This window comes from Nothobranchius furzeri, chromosome 12 (assembly GCF_043380555.1).
Source record: "Nothobranchius furzeri strain GRZ-AD chromosome 12, NfurGRZ-RIMD1, whole genome shotgun sequence".
NCBI lineage: Eukaryota > Metazoa > Chordata > Actinopteri > Cyprinodontiformes > Nothobranchiidae > Nothobranchius > Nothobranchius furzeri.
The window spans coordinates 7,375,346-7,392,429 of record NC_091752.1 but is presented as its reverse complement, the minus strand read 5'-3'; the positions used below and the strand labels follow the sequence as shown (position 1 = coordinate 7,392,429).

General features: G+C 46.0%; 1 protein-coding gene across 1 annotated transcript in view; it reads right to left on the bottom strand.

Moving 5' to 3' along the window:
- The window catches only part of thada (THADA armadillo repeat containing), a 57,806-nt gene that overhangs the window by 36,182 nt on the left and 4,540 nt on the right, over positions 1-17,084 (bottom strand). Inside the window, exons 9-26 of the mRNA XM_015944102.3 lie at positions 15,473-15,567; positions 15,088-15,311; positions 14,296-15,005; positions 14,075-14,223; positions 13,849-14,004; positions 13,668-13,775; positions 13,467-13,590; positions 13,224-13,369; positions 12,775-13,003; positions 12,564-12,699; positions 12,340-12,476; positions 11,618-11,752; positions 11,348-11,502; positions 7,254-7,363; positions 6,043-6,175; positions 2,507-2,629; positions 2,274-2,396; positions 1,905-1,996 (exon numbers count right to left, since the gene is read on the bottom strand). Of these exons, the coding sequence (XP_015799588.3) occupies positions 1,905-1,996; positions 2,274-2,396; positions 2,507-2,629; positions 6,043-6,175; positions 7,254-7,363; positions 11,348-11,502; positions 11,618-11,752; positions 12,340-12,476; positions 12,564-12,699; positions 12,775-13,003; positions 13,224-13,369; positions 13,467-13,590; positions 13,668-13,775; positions 13,849-14,004; positions 14,075-14,223; positions 14,296-15,005; positions 15,088-15,311; positions 15,473-15,567 (3,085 nt within the window). The remainder of the gene's footprint in view (positions 1-1,904; positions 1,997-2,273; positions 2,397-2,506; positions 2,630-6,042; positions 6,176-7,253; positions 7,364-11,347; positions 11,503-11,617; positions 11,753-12,339; positions 12,477-12,563; positions 12,700-12,774; positions 13,004-13,223; positions 13,370-13,466; positions 13,591-13,667; positions 13,776-13,848; positions 14,005-14,074; positions 14,224-14,295; positions 15,006-15,087; positions 15,312-15,472; positions 15,568-17,084) is intronic.

Sequence of the window (17,084 nt, the reverse complement as noted above, 5' to 3'; positions counted from 1 at the left end):
GGGTAGGGGGTCCTTGTGTTTGTGTGCACCGTGGGAACGAGCAATGAGCACACGCGTTCTTGCATTTTAGGCGGTGCAGAATATCGCAAGCCTTAGGGATCACAATTCGCCCACTTTTGAGCACGTTTGGTTATTTAACGGCGTCTTAATCGCCGTCTTTAAACTTAAAACGCCGAAAAAATATTCCTCCGGAACTGCGCTGCTCTGGGTGGCTGCATGTTGGAGTAGCTCTGTTGACTATATGTAAGTTTTGCCTTTTCTTGGACATTTTTTCTTCTAGTTTCTCAAGAAAAACTGTATTTTTTTGGACACTTTACTTTTCTGTTTCTGGTGCTGTGAAGCTTGGAGGATTTTTACTGCTATTTTTTTTAGCTTTTTTCACTTTTTGAGCATATGTTATGATGCGTAACCATGGCAACAAGCTGGTTTACAATCGGGAGCAGCTGATTAACATGGGAAAGGCTGAAATAATACCTCAACTGAAGCCACAAATCCCAAATGAGCTAAAATGCAAGAAGCGTGGGTGCAGAGCGGGAGCAAAACGGAGACAGAGAAAGAGGAAATTCAAACCATCTCTTCCATCGATCATAATGGGCAATGTGAGATCACTGGCCAACAAGATGGAGGAACTCCAAGCCCTTTCAAGGACTCAGCCAGAGTTTCGGCAGTTTCGGAACCGCTGGAGGAGATAATGCAAAGAAGGATTCTCCAGAGAATCAAGAAAATGATGGACAACCCTGAGCATTCTCTTCACAAGACTGTCCGACAACGGAAGAGTGTCTTCAGTCAGAGGCTTCTTCAGTTTGGCTGCAACACTGACCGCTACTGGAGATCCTTCCTGCCAACAGCCATTGTAATATACAACAACTCTTTGATGACTTGATTATTATTATTATTCTGAGCTACTACAGCAATCAATTTCCCTCTGGGATTAATAAAGTATTTTTGAATTGAATTGAATTGAAAAGCGGAGAAACGTGTTTCAACAACACCGGTGCACGTTTCAATTAGCAACTGGAGAGAGCGAGCGAAAGATATTTTGACGGAACTTTTTTCTGATTATTCCAGCTGACAGATTTCTGTCGCCACGACGGAGAACTTTAATCCCTGATATATATGTATATATATATATATATATATATATATATATATATATATATAGTTAAATGTGACATTATGTTAAAGACTGAGAAATCCCTGCAGCTTTTAGATAAACAGTTCTGCACAAAATGTTCAAACCTTCACCTTTTTTTCTTAATGTTTTACTGCCAAGGAGCCAGACATTCTTGTAATCTTCCAAAAGTTGACGTGTTCTTTAGGTTTGTCTAAGGTCCAACTGACACTTGACCCAAGAGACGCATCACCCTACAGCTGATCATCTAAGGTCTCCGCCACCGACTCTAGGATCCATAATACTGGTTCTAAAGACAAATGTATGAGTGTCAAACTGTGTTAAATGTTACATGAATGGGAACTAAGTGTTCTTGATATTAATACATCAATGCAAAAATCTTTTCCTTAACTGAATGAATGATCTGATGATTTGCACGCAGTAGCGGTGATATTAAAATTTTCTAAACGTTTCATACCAGCTGCAGATTATTCACAATAATCTGATAATATCATAAACATTCATGTTTTGCACCATTTTGTCATTTTAGGTCAAACTTCCCGACTGTGGATGGAAGAAACCTTGAACCTGAATCTGAAAAATCCAGCACCAGTTTTCAGGTCAGTTCGGATGCGTTACAACAGCGCCCCCCAGTGGCCTTCTTTAAAACATCCTAAACATTTATTTTAAACTGCTTCCTTTATGAATTAGTTCACTGTTCCTGTCTCTACATGGATAAAATGTGACTTAGTGGATCTTATGAGCATTGTAAAAACATGTTAAAGCAGCAGACCTGTTCTTCTTCGATTGCTCATCCTTGCCTCTCTTCACACCAAAGATCCTTGTGATCAACGTGCTGAAGAGAAGAGTGGAGGAGTTCCTCACCTGGAAAAGAGACGAGGTCGAAGCATGAGGCAAACACCTGTAAGAGCAAACTTATCTAGATGATTACAAATTAGTGGCTAACTTCTGGTTTCGCTCGCATTAAACTAACATGTGACTTGTTTTTTAAACCTCCACAGTTTGGCGTGAGACTGTTTGTTTAGCTAATGCTGATCTCTGAAATATTACAGAAACATCCCTTTACTAAATCATACTGTTATGACAACAGTAATGTTGAAGGACTTATTTATGAGGTGGAAAACAGCAGATTGAGACCCACCGCCCAGACAGGAGAAGTGAAACCCAGTACAGCCGCCTGCATCCCATCTGCAACAAACGGAATGACGTTCTCTCCCAGACGTGTGTCCCTGTACAGAGCCCTCAGGATGTTCAGGGCGTGGACCTATTGGTGCAGATCGAGCGATCATAGTCAGACACCAAGGAGAAAGTATCCTCTGCTCGTGTGTAGCGGGCATCACATGTACGCTTAAGGCACGCATGAAGAGGTCTAACCTGATGAACGGTGGAGCTGTCAGTGGTCCTGTCAGCAGAGGGCGTGGCCAGAGCAATCAGCTGACTCATGGTCATCTTCAACAGACTGCAACTGGATGACTTGGGCTCAGAGGAGAGCAGAGCCTGTGGGACAGGAGAACTGGTGAGAGTTCTCTAAGAACAGGAAGAGCCTTTGACCTCGTCAGTCTTGTTGCACGTTAGCATCTGGGATGGAGGAGACAGAGGCAGAACAAAAGCATCACATCTGACGCTCCTTTCGGCGGCAGTTGGTGAACCAGAAGAGTGCTGACACAGCACACGTCGTCCTTACCAAAACCGCTGATTCTCTAGAGCACTAAGCAAACACAGCTTCTTGCTGCATCTGGAGAGCAGTAGAGGCATGTCGTTTATGTTGGAACAGCTGCTGAGAAGTAACCACTGAGGAATCTGGGGTCCGGGTTTGAGTCCAGACGACAAACCAAGTACAAAGCGGTATTCTCATCTCACACCAAAATCGTTTTAGTAAAATACTTTAAAGCCAGGTCTAAAGCATCTGTATGGAAGGACTAAGGTGGTTTGGAGAGGCAGTGAAGTCAGATCTTTGTTATGATCCAAGTCTTCTGCAGCTCTCTGAAGATGTTGATCTACAGAGTTTAAATTGAATTGAGACTAGGGCTGCAACAAACGATTATTTGGATAATCGATGAATCGGATGGGGTCTCGACACGATTAATCGATTAATCGGATTACATGGGGAAATTTTTTAAAACTGCTAGGGAAACGTTATTTCTCTCCTTCCTTCACTTTATTTAACACAACATTATTAGAAAACAGTTCAATAGCAGAAAAACAACATGCCATCAACTAAATTGTCTTATAAGGTGCATAGACAGAGACCCTAAACTACATCTATCTGGGACCTAAAATGCTTGGTCCAAGTTAAACAGCTTAAGGGCAATTCTCATCTGTTTTGTTTGATCTCATCTGTTGACATTTATTATAACTGGGGATGTCAAACAACTAATTTTTAAATGTAATTAAACATTGGCTGTGAATTAATCAAAATTGATCACTATTTCCAAAAATGACTGAAAAAATACCAAATAAAAGTAAATAAATGCCATCCTCCTTGCGATGATGCCCTGGGCAACTGCCATAAAGTCACATCAAGAAATGCTGCTGATCATTCCAATGATCCCAAATAGACTCACATTAGGCCACATGAAAGCAACTGAACCCAAAAATATATTAACCAGTATATAACTGCACTCTCACACAACACGCCTGCAGCAACAGTTAGGACTCCTCCCTCCCTTTTAAAAGCGTTTTTGCTTCCGAGGACATTGTGGTTGTAAAACCACATGCTAGTAGTCTGGCCCCGGTGTGATCAACCAGTTTCGGCGGGAATGTGACGGCGGAACCAGGGCCAGATTAACACTTTGTTGTACCCTGGGCAACAATATTCAAGGGCTCCATCATCACGACCCGAGGATCACCATAATGTGGTCCCATTCAGAATATTTTACTGTAATATGCAGTAAATATACTCAATACTTGAATGCCTGACAACATGTAACCCGCCCAGAGTAACCTTTGACCCACCTCGTGTGGACTGACCAATGAGGAGAGGGTCTTAACTTGAGGCCCTCTCTTCATTGGTCAGTCTGCATGAGACTGACTCTCAACTGACGTTCAGTCATAGGCAGCGAAGCGTCTCTGTGCAGCGCAAAAGCCCGGGTGGACAGTTTGTTTAATGTAGGGTGATCATATTTAATATAGGGTGATCATATTTCCATTTCCAAACAAGAGGACAGGGGATCTGTGCCTATGACGTCACACTATGGCAACGCCACACAAACCACGTTGGGACCCATTTTTTGTAAGAACTAAATTAATATCAGATTCTGCCAATTAAAGGGCTCTAAAACAATTCATTTGTAAATATTTTGCATATTTAATGTAAAATCTCATTTTTCTGCTTTAGTGCTGCAACAAGGTTTTATTAATAATAAATTATACCTTTTGTTTTACTACAGCATTGGTACGTTTCCTGTGCACAGATTATTAAGAATGCTTGTTTCAGATGTGAAATTAGACGATAGGATCAATGAAAAAATAAGTTGTCCCACACTCCATGGAAACTTTCAGAGAATCCACAAATAGTGGCTTTCAAATTTTGTTACTTTTTGCAAGTTTAGAAAAGCAGCAGATGAGACAGCATGTCTGATAATTTAGTTTTTCATCTGATAATAATAGAACATGTCAGTAATGTCTGAGGGGCTTTTATAAACACTGTATAACTAATACTCCTGGAGAGGGTATGAATTACACAGAGGCTTCTGGGGAGCCCAGTTATTTTTGGGGGGGGGGGGGGGGGGGGGGGCATTTTGCCTTGGCCCCCAAAATGTCTTGAAACGGCCCTGGGTGTGTGACTGAGTTTTGAAGGTGATCTGAATTGTATCAGATGTATAAATATGACATGTGTATAACTTATTGTTTTTTACTGGTAAAAACGTGTAGTGGAGATAAATCTACCTACATTTTACTTTTCAACACTTTGTTTTGTTTTCTTGTTTTTATTTAACTATTTTCCTGTCCTGTCTGTCTCTCATCTTCCTGCATCTCCTCTTAATTCTCCAGAAATTCTGTTGCCTGGATTCTTACTTTTTCACCTCATCAGTTACTTTTGAGCAGATCAAAGGGATCTCCTGACCACAAAGCGCAGAGCGCGTTTTCGATGCTGCGTGAGGTGACATCACCACAGCACAGGTGATGAGCTCCGCAGTAGCGCGCTTCAGGCACAAATAAGACAGAAAATAGAGAACATGTGCAGACATGAACGATCGTGTGTTAATTATAGTTTTTTGGTTGCGCCACTTGGAGAATGGACCGTGCGCTGGAAGCAGCTGCCTGGATCGCTGCGCAACAATGCGCTGTGCCGCTCTCTGCTCAAAAGAGTCCAAAAATGATATAATATAGAAAACTTTTTTCCGGTTCCCCTGGATGTGTAGGATATACAGCTCCCCCATAATTCGATCCCTGCTCCTGGATGAAAAGCCGGACATTTTCATCAATACAAGAACCCCCAGTCCGGACGCCCGGACAGAGAGTGAAAAGTGGACATGTCCGGGGAAAACGGAACATACGGTCACCATAGTCCTCATAAAGCGGGAAATTATAGATACAGTATTGTGCTCGTGCCCTGGGCCCTTTAGAGTTTGTGGGCCCTGGGCAATTACCCAGTTAATCCGGCCTTGGGCGGAACCGGTTCGCAGCAGCGCGAACCTTGCGCTGATCTGCCGGCTCTCCCTCGCGCTGATCTGACTTGCTCTGCGCGCAACGGCGGGCGGGAAGGGCGCTTTTGGGAGAGTTGTGCGACACAATGAATCGATGATGCAATTCGTTGCCAACGCTTTTAGTAATCGATTTTCATCAAATTTATCGATTCGTTGTTGCAGCCCTAATTGAGATATTTAATTATTAAATGGGACACTATGGGCCCTTACTCCGTGTGCCATTACACTGCATGGTTAGGTTTATATAACATGGTACCACACCTGGATGTAGAAAGGTATTCCGGCGCTGCGTCGTGTAGCACACAGCGTCGACGACGGGTCGCTGGACTTCACCTCTTCCAGAACCTGGGACAACCACTGGGCAGGAAGCTGCTGCAGGGCCCGGCTTCCACTCCTTAAAAAACATTTAAAAAAAAAAGGCACATGACGAAAAAGTAGGAGTTAAAATTTTATAAGCTAATAGATCCCAGCAGCTTTCAGCAGTTTTACTCTTGATGGTTTTAGGACCTTCCAGAATGAGCAGTTTCAGGGCTCTGTCACTTTAGGAAAACCAGCTTCTGGACACACCCACTCATCCCGATTGGCTGCTATGAAGTGAGGGGCTCGGAGTAGAGCCGCTGTTCCTCTGGCGTCAACAGGTGGTGGTGGGGGCGTTCTATGCCAATTTCCCTTATTATGACATCACAAATGGGGACTTTCTGAGACGACTAACAGAATCAAATGATTTCTGACCTAAACACACCTACAGAAAACAGATGGATGGTTTTTATTCACATTTGTACAGCAGTAGCTCAGGAGGGAGAGCGGGTTGTCCAGTAATCGGAAGGTTGCAGGTTCGATCCCAGCTCTGACCAGAGAATGCTGCTGTTGTGTTCTTGGGCAAGACACTTAACTCGCCTTGCCTGCTGGTGGTGTTCGGAGGGACTGGAGGTGCCTGTGTTGGGCAGGCATCGCCCCAGGGCAGCTGTGGCTACATCGTAGCTCATCACCACCAGGATGTGACTGTGTTGTGAAGCGCCTTGGGGGATTGTATACAGACCATTTACCATTTAGTGTTTATAGGACGCCACAGAAACAATTTCCTGATTTAGGAATCAAGTTAGACTAATTCATCTAATCTAATTCAAGAGTTTTAAATTAAACTTGTATTATTTTACGAATTAACATTAATCTCAGGTCTTCAAAGCTCCCCTGGAAAAGGTTCAAACCAGTTAGAAAATCTCTAAAATCTTTGTTCTTTTGTAGGAACAACAGTGAGAGCTGCTCCCGGATCTCAGTTGGGCATCCTGACAGCACCACACGACGAAGATCTGCAACGCTCCACTGGCGGTGTAATTACAGCCCATCTGAGACACGACACCGCAGGAACTTTCCCACTTCCTAATTAGAAGGCAGGCCAACACTCAACGCTGTGACAGAGGCTCGAACACCCAAAGCTGAGCAGCAGTGTTACCTTTCAAACACACACACACCTGCACAGCATGTCCGTGAGACAAACAAAGCCCACATAGGCCAGTTCAAAGGCGCCGCGGTGCCGGGACTGCAGGAGATTCTGGCGCAAGTACAGGCCGACCCCCTCCACCTGTAACAGACAGAGGATCACAAACGCCTGCAGGAGAGGTCCTTTAAAAGTAGAACATTCTGGATAATATCACTTATCCAACGACTCCAAAGCTAGTTAGTCATTTGGTTTTTGGCTTATCTATTAAAGTTGATTACAACAGGAGAGGATGTGAGCTTGAAACCTAAAACAGAATATGTAGCATGCCTAAAAGGTCACAGAGCAGAAAGGAAAGAGTCATTACACGTGATCCCAGCAGTAAACTACCCACATAAAGCCCTGTAGAGGAGTGGGATGTGTCCTAATGAGAACTAAAGTCAGAGTTACTTTAAAAAGTCACCACACGCCCTGGATGTGTGTCGCCGTTATTACCAGCAGGTGCATGAGGCAGTGACCTCCCGGGGATCCTAACGAACGCGTCGCAGCATCAGTCTGTTTCTTTATTTTAACTCTAGATATTTTGTCTGTCGGTAAAAAAAATCAGAAATCAAAAACAACATAAAAAAAAGAACCTGGGCTCCAGAACAGACTCGGTTCGGAGTGATGGCAGGATGTTGGTACCATGACAGGCGCGCTCAAATAAGGAGGAAACATCCGCAAAATAGTCACCATCGGTAAAACCATGCAGTGCTAGCAAAAGTATTCTGAGTACACACACACATACACACACACACTGTGGCAGAGCGTACACTAATGACTGCATTGCAGGTGAGGTTGGCAGGGCGAGGCGAGCGCAGAACTCCGGCTCCCTGTCATTAAGACTGTGGGATCACCACCACCAGAGACGCAGTCAGGCCCCAACTTTGTTAGGGGTGGCACAGAGGGCACGGGGAGGGGTGGCACGGCCCTGAAGCAAAACAACATAAAGCATGAATTAAAACACACACACGCTGGTGATGAGCTAACGTAGCCACGGGTGCCCTGGGGCCAATGACAGACTCGAGGCTGCCGAACACAGTCTCTCCAACCGCCACCAGCAGGCAAGGCGAGTTAAGTGTCTTGCCCAAGGACACAACAACTCTGACAGAAAGTTATCGAACCTGCAACCCTCTGGTTACAGGGCGTGCACTTAACTCCTCTGCCGCCATCATCATTCTTTTTACACAACGATCAGCTCGGTCTGGGCTGGGTGGGATCAACACCTTTACATCGGTGTTATCCATACGCAGCTCATGGGGAGCAGACTTCTTTATCGGCCCCGCTTCCCTGCGGTACGTTTCGTGCTGAGCAGACCATACACACCCACCTACGGACCGAATGGCCGGCTCAAGTTATGTCACTCTTACGTGTGCCTACTACTGTAGAATCAGCCAGCGGCAGCTTCCTGCACGCGTGATTCACAGACAGTCTGGATGAGGTGGGGTAAACGTCTTCTCTGACTGCAGCTCTGGTCGGCAAAGACGGCTTAGTAAGAGAGTTAGGAAGCCGTGTGTTTCATGCCAGGGTCTCTCCAAAAGTAACGCTGCTCACGTCCGCTTTTGCTAACTAACTTTTGGTGCTTAGGAAGAACACCACGGGCTTCTCCACGCCACTTTAGCAGAGCCTGCCTATGTGCTGCCCACATCCACATTCCAACATGGCCGCGCGGGTGCGGGCTGTCCCCCTTCGACCCAGGCCGAGCTGACCAAAGTCTAAATGAGCCAATAGTCAGAAATGACGTACTAGTTGAGGAGGTAACGGGTCGCTTAACTGGTTTCCCTGGAGAGGAAACAGAGGGTGGGTGGATGACCAGTGAGCACAAACCCGACCCTCCACACACACACACACACAAGATGTGTCTGGTAGTTGTTATTACAGACATGTTGAACCACTCAGACGTGTGCTCGTGTGGTTTTTGTGTGTGTGCTTGTGTATCCAGTTGTCTGCAGCGCAGTTTCCATGTTAGGAGGGATTCAGAAAGAATGCAGTGAAAAAGGAGGAAAATGAGGTGTGTCGTCTGTTAAAGCAGCAGGGCAGCGGCCCGAATGAGAGCGGCGCTAACAAGAGGGGATGCTAATTGTGAAGTCTCTCTCTCTCTCTCTCTCTCTCTCTCCTCCCCCCCCCCCCCCCCCCGTGGTTTAACTTAGTAATTTGACCTAAAGGGCGCACATCTAACAGTCCATAACAACTATCTTTAGTCGGGCTTTGACAGTCTGCTCCTTAGTGAGCTCTGCTCATCTGTATCCGGACCCTTTTGATTCTTAACGCAGACGCTCAGTAAGTGAGACCGAAAAAACAAGAGGCGTTTGCTTTTACAGAAGAACCAATGCAGAGCTTTTAGAAGACAAAGACAAAAACACATTGGGCTGGGATGTGTTATGCTTAATGAATATTCTAATAAAGTAATGCACAGTAATATATGGTTGATATTATATTACGAGTAATCAGTTTAGGCCAATCGCAACTGTGCATGATTTTTTTTCAAGCTGCATCAGTGTTGGACCAGAGGCCGCTGCAGCACGGAGCGCGTGGACTCAGATGCATGCTTGCTTAGTATGAGGACTGCTGTAAAGACTCTGACACTAGTCAGTGACTCGATGCTGCCTGCTGGGTTCCTTATGTAAGAAACTTTTTTCTGATTGGCTTAATGAACTGACCTGTGTTGGAATGTTTACTATGTAAAGGTCCTTGAGACGACTCTTGTCGTGATTTGGCGCTTTATAAATAAACTTGAATTGAAGCCGGTAATGTTGGTTATATGGACCTAATTGGAGTTTCTGGAGTGTGATGTGTGACGGAAAGGCCTCATCAGAAAATAATTCTGGCGACAGTAAACTCGTATCTGCGTTAATTGCTTGTCAACACTAATCATCTTAAATGCTGCTTTTTTAAACACACGATAAACAGACACACTTCCAAACATTCGGACATCTCCAGTGAGTTAGTTGGAACAAATGTCCATCCGCAGCGGTTTCTCTCATTAACAACAGGCTGTGCAGCTCCTCTCTCCCCGTCTCTCTCTCCATGCGGCACCGTGGGTCTGACCTCTAATGACCCCAGACTGTCTGATCAGAGAGTCAGGAAAGCAGGAAGAAACGTTATTTCTGTTTTTACATCTTTCACTTTATTTCAAACTATAATTTAGTCTTTTCATCGCATTTAGCTTGTATTTTATTTAAATACCTTTATTCATTTTGAGGATTTTTGTGTTGCATTGTTTGGAGAATGAATCATAACAACATAAAACTAACAGAAATTATTATTTTAATAATACGTTTTGAATATTAAGTGTTCTTTAATCATTTTAGGAGTGTTTGTTCTGCTATAATTCACCTGGTATGTGAGAATGTTGACATAAATGAACAGACAAAAAGAATATATTGTGATATATAGTTTTTAAGTCATGTGGCCCTTTCCTACCCAAATGAATAATAAGCCAGCTTTTATCAAGTCCTGCATGTTTTCCATGTCTCTGCTTCAGCCCACCTGATTTACATTCTCAGGATGACATCAAGTGCTGCAGAAACCTGTTAATCACTCATTCATTTAGATCAGGTGTGTGGCAGCAGGGGAACACCTAAACTTGTAGGACGGGGATGCTGAGGACCAGGGCTAAGAAGCATTATGAAGGAAAAACCAGCGCAGGGCTCCAGCTGCTACTGAGAGAGAAAATAAAGCCTCGTTCACACCAAATGAATGGATGTAGTTCAGTTTCACATGGATCAGAAATCATGGAGTTCAATCTGAGCATTTACACCTGCTGTGGTGCGGATGCAGAGCTCCAGAAAGTTTCCACATGGAGCTTAATTTTTCTGGACCCTGCATGGTGATTGTTAAAGTTAAAGAATTCACCAGGGATGTGAGACCTGGTTCAGCGTTAAGGAGATTTAATGAAATTATTTACGTTTAATAATGGTTGTACGTTCTACTTTTGGGGACTCGTCAAAACGTTTGACTAAGGGGGTACTGGTGGTACGAGAAAACGGCTCCACGAGTCAAAAAAAGGTTGGGAACCACTGCCTTAGAGACAGGGACACCACCGTAAAGCTGCGATGGGAGGAGTGTGTACCTATGCCGGCATCTCACCTGTTCCTCTGTGATGAGTCCAGGACGTGCGTCTTCATCGGCGTAGACAACCGGCAGGCTCTGGCACAGGTGAGCAAGCAGCATGGCCACTTCCTTCATGCTCCGCCAGCAGCACACCAGCACCATCTGAGCCGTCACTCTGTAGTCTTCTCTGCCTGCACACACACACACGCACGCACACACGCGTGCACACACCCACCCACACACATCGCAATAACTGAGAGGATACATGAAGATGTGTTAAACAGACGGCAGCAGCGTTGTACTTACCAGTGTTGACAGACGGTGTGTGTGTGGTCGGGTCATCTCCTCGGTGTGTGTCCAACTCTCTAGAACTGGTGAAGAACTCATTGGTGTCTCTGGGCTGAATCTCCTGCAGGATCTTCTTCAGACTTGCAGAAGTCTCTGTTCAAAACACAAATAACACCTTAAACCAGCAACGCTGGTTGATTTATTTAAGGTCACCCATGTTTGAGGTTTTGCTGACAGGCCTTAATGTAACAGGAGGAATTCTGCTGTGAGGTGGAGTTGCTAATACTAACGGTTAGCATCTACTAGCTAAGATGGGCTCAACAGCTTTTCCTGCCACGCACCAAGATGGGCGAGTCCATGAATGTGAAGTGACAGTGTGACGTAGATCTGAGGGCCTTCTTCTAATCCCAGAGTTTCATCGTCTATTTTTTTATCGGTGGCTAACGTAGGAGAAAGGTGTAGGAGACTATTTTCATGTTCAGCCTGCATGAAATACTCTAATCAATTAAAAAAAAAATAATTTCTCGGTGAACTTGGCCTTTAATTGTATCTAAATGTAAACAAACTTAGTTACTTCCAAGATCTGACCAATTCTCAACACGATACAAAAACGTAGTTTCAAGCCGTGTGTGACGCGCATTCATAAAAAAAATAATCCCCATAAATGATTTACTAGTTTTCCAGCTCCACTGTGTACTGAAGCATCTTCCTCTCAGGACAGTGAAGGAGAACGAAAATACCTGAGTCGGTATCCATGGGGATGAGACCCTCTGGAGAAGAGCTCTGGACCACAGGAGACACCACGTTAGACATTCTGTAGCACACGGCGATCAGTTCTGACACCAGGCCTCTCCAGCGCTCAGTCTGACTCAAGCTCCTAAAAGCACAGAGATGAACTGCTCAGATCCTGCATGTAACACAAACAGCAGCAGCAGGTGACCATTAAAGCAAAGACCCATCTCACTGGGTGTCCAGATGCTGCAGCACAGCGGTGATGCAGTACGCTCTGCCATAGAGAGGAAAGGAAGCAGCTGCCTGCAAAAGAGACGACTCTGCTCGGGACACTTCTGACTGCAGACAGAGCAGCAAGAACCGAACCACTGAGGACAGAAACACGGAACCGTTAAACTGCACTCACACACCGGCGCTGAGGGTAGGAAACGAGTGGACTCTACCATCCAGAGTGTTGAGCTCTAAGAGGAGCGACTCTGACGCTTGGGCCGGTGGGGAGGAGATCTGAAGGTCCAGTCTCTGGTTCTGAGCGCACAGCAGCAGAGCCTGGTTCAGCGCTGGCTGGCGGAGCAGCAGGTTGAGGAGGTGAGCGGCTGTAACGCTGTCGAAGGGTTTAGTGCTGGTGCTGAGATCCAGAGCAGCCTGGAGGACGCTCTGCATCCTCTCTGGAACCTGCAAACACAAAACAAAATATTTACACTGAAAGTCCGGATGCACAAAACATACAGGACTCCAGACCAGCAAAACACGCCGCACTGAGGATCAGCAGCTCTGGAAACAAAATCCATGAAAGTGGACACAGCTTCATCTTAGTTTATCATTACAATTTGATCTGATTTAAGGTTGGACGCTTGTAACGAGAGTGCTGATGTCAGATCATCGTCCCACTGACCTGGAGTCCAACGGCTGATGGAGGAAGCTGCTGCAGTAAGGATGTGGCCAGTTGTTTGACCTCCAGAAAGTTGCTGGCCACGCAGTAGAGGACGTTCTGAGCATGTGCCGGGGTCACGATCTCACCAAGAGCAAACACATCAGGTCCTGGGAACACAAGAGACCAGAGTGAACGCTGCGGCAGGTTGAGAGTAAACCGGGCCGTTGGTCTTCTACGTTCAGCGTTAGAGAGCAGCTGAGGTACCAGAGGTGAAGGTAAAGAGCTGACCCAGCAGACCCAGCAGCTTCAGGGACATGAGGCACTTTGAGAAAGAAGCTCCAGGAAGCAGCACCTCCAGCAGACTCGCACAGAGCCGACGCAGGAACTCCTGCAGAAACAAAACACTCAGAAGAAGTTTCCGGATCAGCTGATCCAACATGGAGGTTCTCCATTTGTGTGCTGTACCTTGTACTGACGCAGAACCTGTTGGTCCTTCTCCTTCTGCTCGAGGTCTCGCTCTTGAAGGCCCCTCTTCTGCAGCAGCTGAGTGCTGTCTCTCACTCTGCAGAGTAACTGAAGCAGAGCAATAGAAGTCATTACCGCTGTGCTTCCTGTCAGATCTGCTGACTCGCTGAGCAGAAATCACCTTCTTCAACAGGCTGACTGTCTGCTCTCTGATTCCCGGGGACTGACTGCTCAGGTTTGGTGGGAGAAAGTGATGGATTAGGTCCATTTCCAGTGAGGTCACAACCTCCGTGCTGCGATGGTTCTCACACACTAAACCCAGGCCATCAATCCTGACCTGGAGACGACGCAGAGACGTGAAGGCACAGAGAAAAAACATCCAAAGTAAAAGAAACTGGGAAAACCACCTGATCGTGCTTGTGGAGAAGAGCTCGCTGTATGAGGGAGATCGGCACCAGTCCGCCCCACAGATCTGAGGATGCTAGAACTCCTTGGGATCTCGCTGCTCGTAGGCACGTCATCAAGGCTCCCTCGGCCCCTCGGCTGCCTGAAGGACCTGGTAGGGTTGGAAAAAGCAGTTTCACATCGTTCTAGACTTTATAGACCGAGTTAACGGCACGTAGTTAACCTGCTCTGCAGGGTGGTGCACTCTGGAGGGCCTCCACCATCTGTGCCAGACTTGAGGGGTTGCAGCGAAGCAGCTTGGGCAGGAAGTAGTCCAGTATGTAAGTCGTCTGGTCTGGTCTTGTGAGGCAAAGCGTGTGCAGCAGCGGGGATACCCATGTTTGGTGCCAACGCTCCATCCAGTCCTCCGTCTTTACCGAGGAGCTCTCAAGCTGCGCCTTGTGGCTGATGAACAGCTTCTCCAGCAGGTCGCTGGCGTAAGGAGCCAGGGTCTGGTCGTCCATCAAGCTCAGGAGACTCAAAGGCAGCTGGGGCTGCATGTGGAGCAGGTGCTCCGCCCCGTAGAGCTCCACCAGGCAGCCCAAAGAGCCGTACTTGCCCCTCATGTGCCACTCTAGTCCCAGCAGACTGGCGGTAAGCTCTATGATGTGAGGATCCTTGGCCGGGTCGGGAACGCTAGGGTTGCTGCGCTGATGGAGGAGGAGGAGGTTGCGGAACAGGAAGCGAGTCTGATGGCGAACACCGTCTAGGGGATGTTCCCAGTGGGAGTAAATGTGCTCCAGCAGGCGTCGCTGCAGCTCAGAGCCCAGGCTGAGGGACGTCTGGAGGCTGGGGGGAAGAAGACGAGTGTCTCCCTTGAGACAGTCCAGAGCAGCACCACTCCACAGGGTCAAAACTCGAGCCACCACCATCGCTGTACTGGACTCCTTCACACTACAGAAGACACGAAAACATCTTCAGGAAGGATTAAAGATGGATGTTTTAACATGTTAAGAGACAACAAAGCCAAACCTACCTGACATCCAAGTCCAGCAGCGTCTCTGGGACCAGCAATAGCAGCCGTTCCCACTGCGGCCCTGGGAGGGCACCCTTCCAACTCAGCATAGCCAGAGCGCCGTGACACAAGTACAGAGAGACACACGGAGAGCGGCCTCTGGAACACAGAACCTGACATTTCTGCTGGAGCCACAGAGGAGCTGAATCCAAACCCAGCATGGAGCTGCGCAGCAAACTGGACACCTAGAAACACACGAGACACCAGGGAACAGCGCAAACAGTCAAAAACACGTTGGAGCAACAAAACTAAAGTTGTTACTGACAGCAGGCGACTGGCTAACACAACGGTTTTATTACCTTCAACCTTAAAGACAGTAAGACTGGAATCTTGACCCAGAACTCACCACAGAAGCCACCTGGTCACCAGGGTCCATGACGGACCTGGCCAGCAACACCACCGCCATGCCTGTTGTGCTCTGAACGGACTGGATGAACTCCTCTACGAGTGGAGAGACCAACAGAGGATTTGGTTTGTTGCTGCTTGTTGTGACAAAGTTTTTTATTTGCTCTACTTTAGTTTTTTGAAATTGCTTAAATGTTTCTGTTCAAAAACATTTTAACATCAAAGACGACTTAAATAAAAACAGAATATAGTCTCCAAATGATGATTTAGCTGATGGAGCTAACGCGCCGGCAGCACCGGGGGTGAATTAGGGTCGGGTGACTTGCAGGATTCCCATCGTCAGTCCAATAAATGACGGTGGGCGATGTATTTGTGCGCGTGACTCTTTGATGATGCACGGTCTGATTTGTGAACACGGTACAAACACGGATTTATTTTACAGAAGTGCAGGGCCTACGTTTGATTTTTCTTGTTTAATTTAGTAGCTGTGGTTTGGTAGAGTGACGTATAAACGGCTCGTATTAAACACGGTTAAACTGTAAAAAGAAGCATCGTCTCCGTTTCCCTGCGGTGCCCACTGCTGCGGTATTTCATTTAAGCAGAATGTTTTCTGAACAAAGGCAGCATTTGGACTCGATCTGAGAACAGTGCATTTGCTCGCAGCCAGAGGTCACATGATCCATTTATCACTGTCACTTCCAGGGATGTGCATTGTTGAAATTCTGGCGATATGATATATATCACGATATATTGCAATACATTCAGTCAGACGTTACAAGCAATTTTTTTACTGAATTTATTGTAAGAATGTTCAATGAACAGTCCAAACTGATACGTAACATGTTTAACATGAGGTATCTGAACCATAATGGAGGGATTTACATTTCAATGGTGGAAACAAAACCCATTGCACACTGCTGCCAACTAGCGGGTGGCGATTGAATTGCACAAAACGAAAAGAAAATACACAAATGTTTGCATGTATATTCTTTCAAAGATTAGATACAAGGCTATTGAATATCGATGTAATAATCGCAGGAAAAAATATCACGATATATTGCCATATCGATATTTCCGATACACGGCTTTTGAATATCGATATAATATTGCTGGAAAAAACATCACGATATATTGCCATATCGATATTTTCTTACATCCCTAGTCACTTCCACTGTTAAAACAATAATCATTAAATTTACATTCACTCTTAATCAACATTTAGTCTAAACAAGCTGAACAGAGTGACCCCACGTAAACAATGCAATGAAACAATGTCACTTCAGTTAGAAGCGCTTCACCTGCTGCAGCCTGAACGTGCGTTCCTTCTGCTCTGCGTAAACCTGAGCTTGTCACCTGCAGCTTGTGCGCAATAAAATGTCTCTCTGGAGTTTGCTGAAGAGGTCATGAGGTTCTGGACTTTTGTCTCAGACAGACTCGTAGATGTTAAAATGTTCTGGAGGAATCCGCGCTCCGCTGACACACTCGAAGCAGGAGCTGAATAACGAGCGCTACTCAAGCCAAAGTTTTAAAATCAGGAAACAATTCTCCAAATGAAATACCCAGACGTCTACCATCCATCCATGTTCAACCGCTTATTCAGAGTCGGGTAGCAG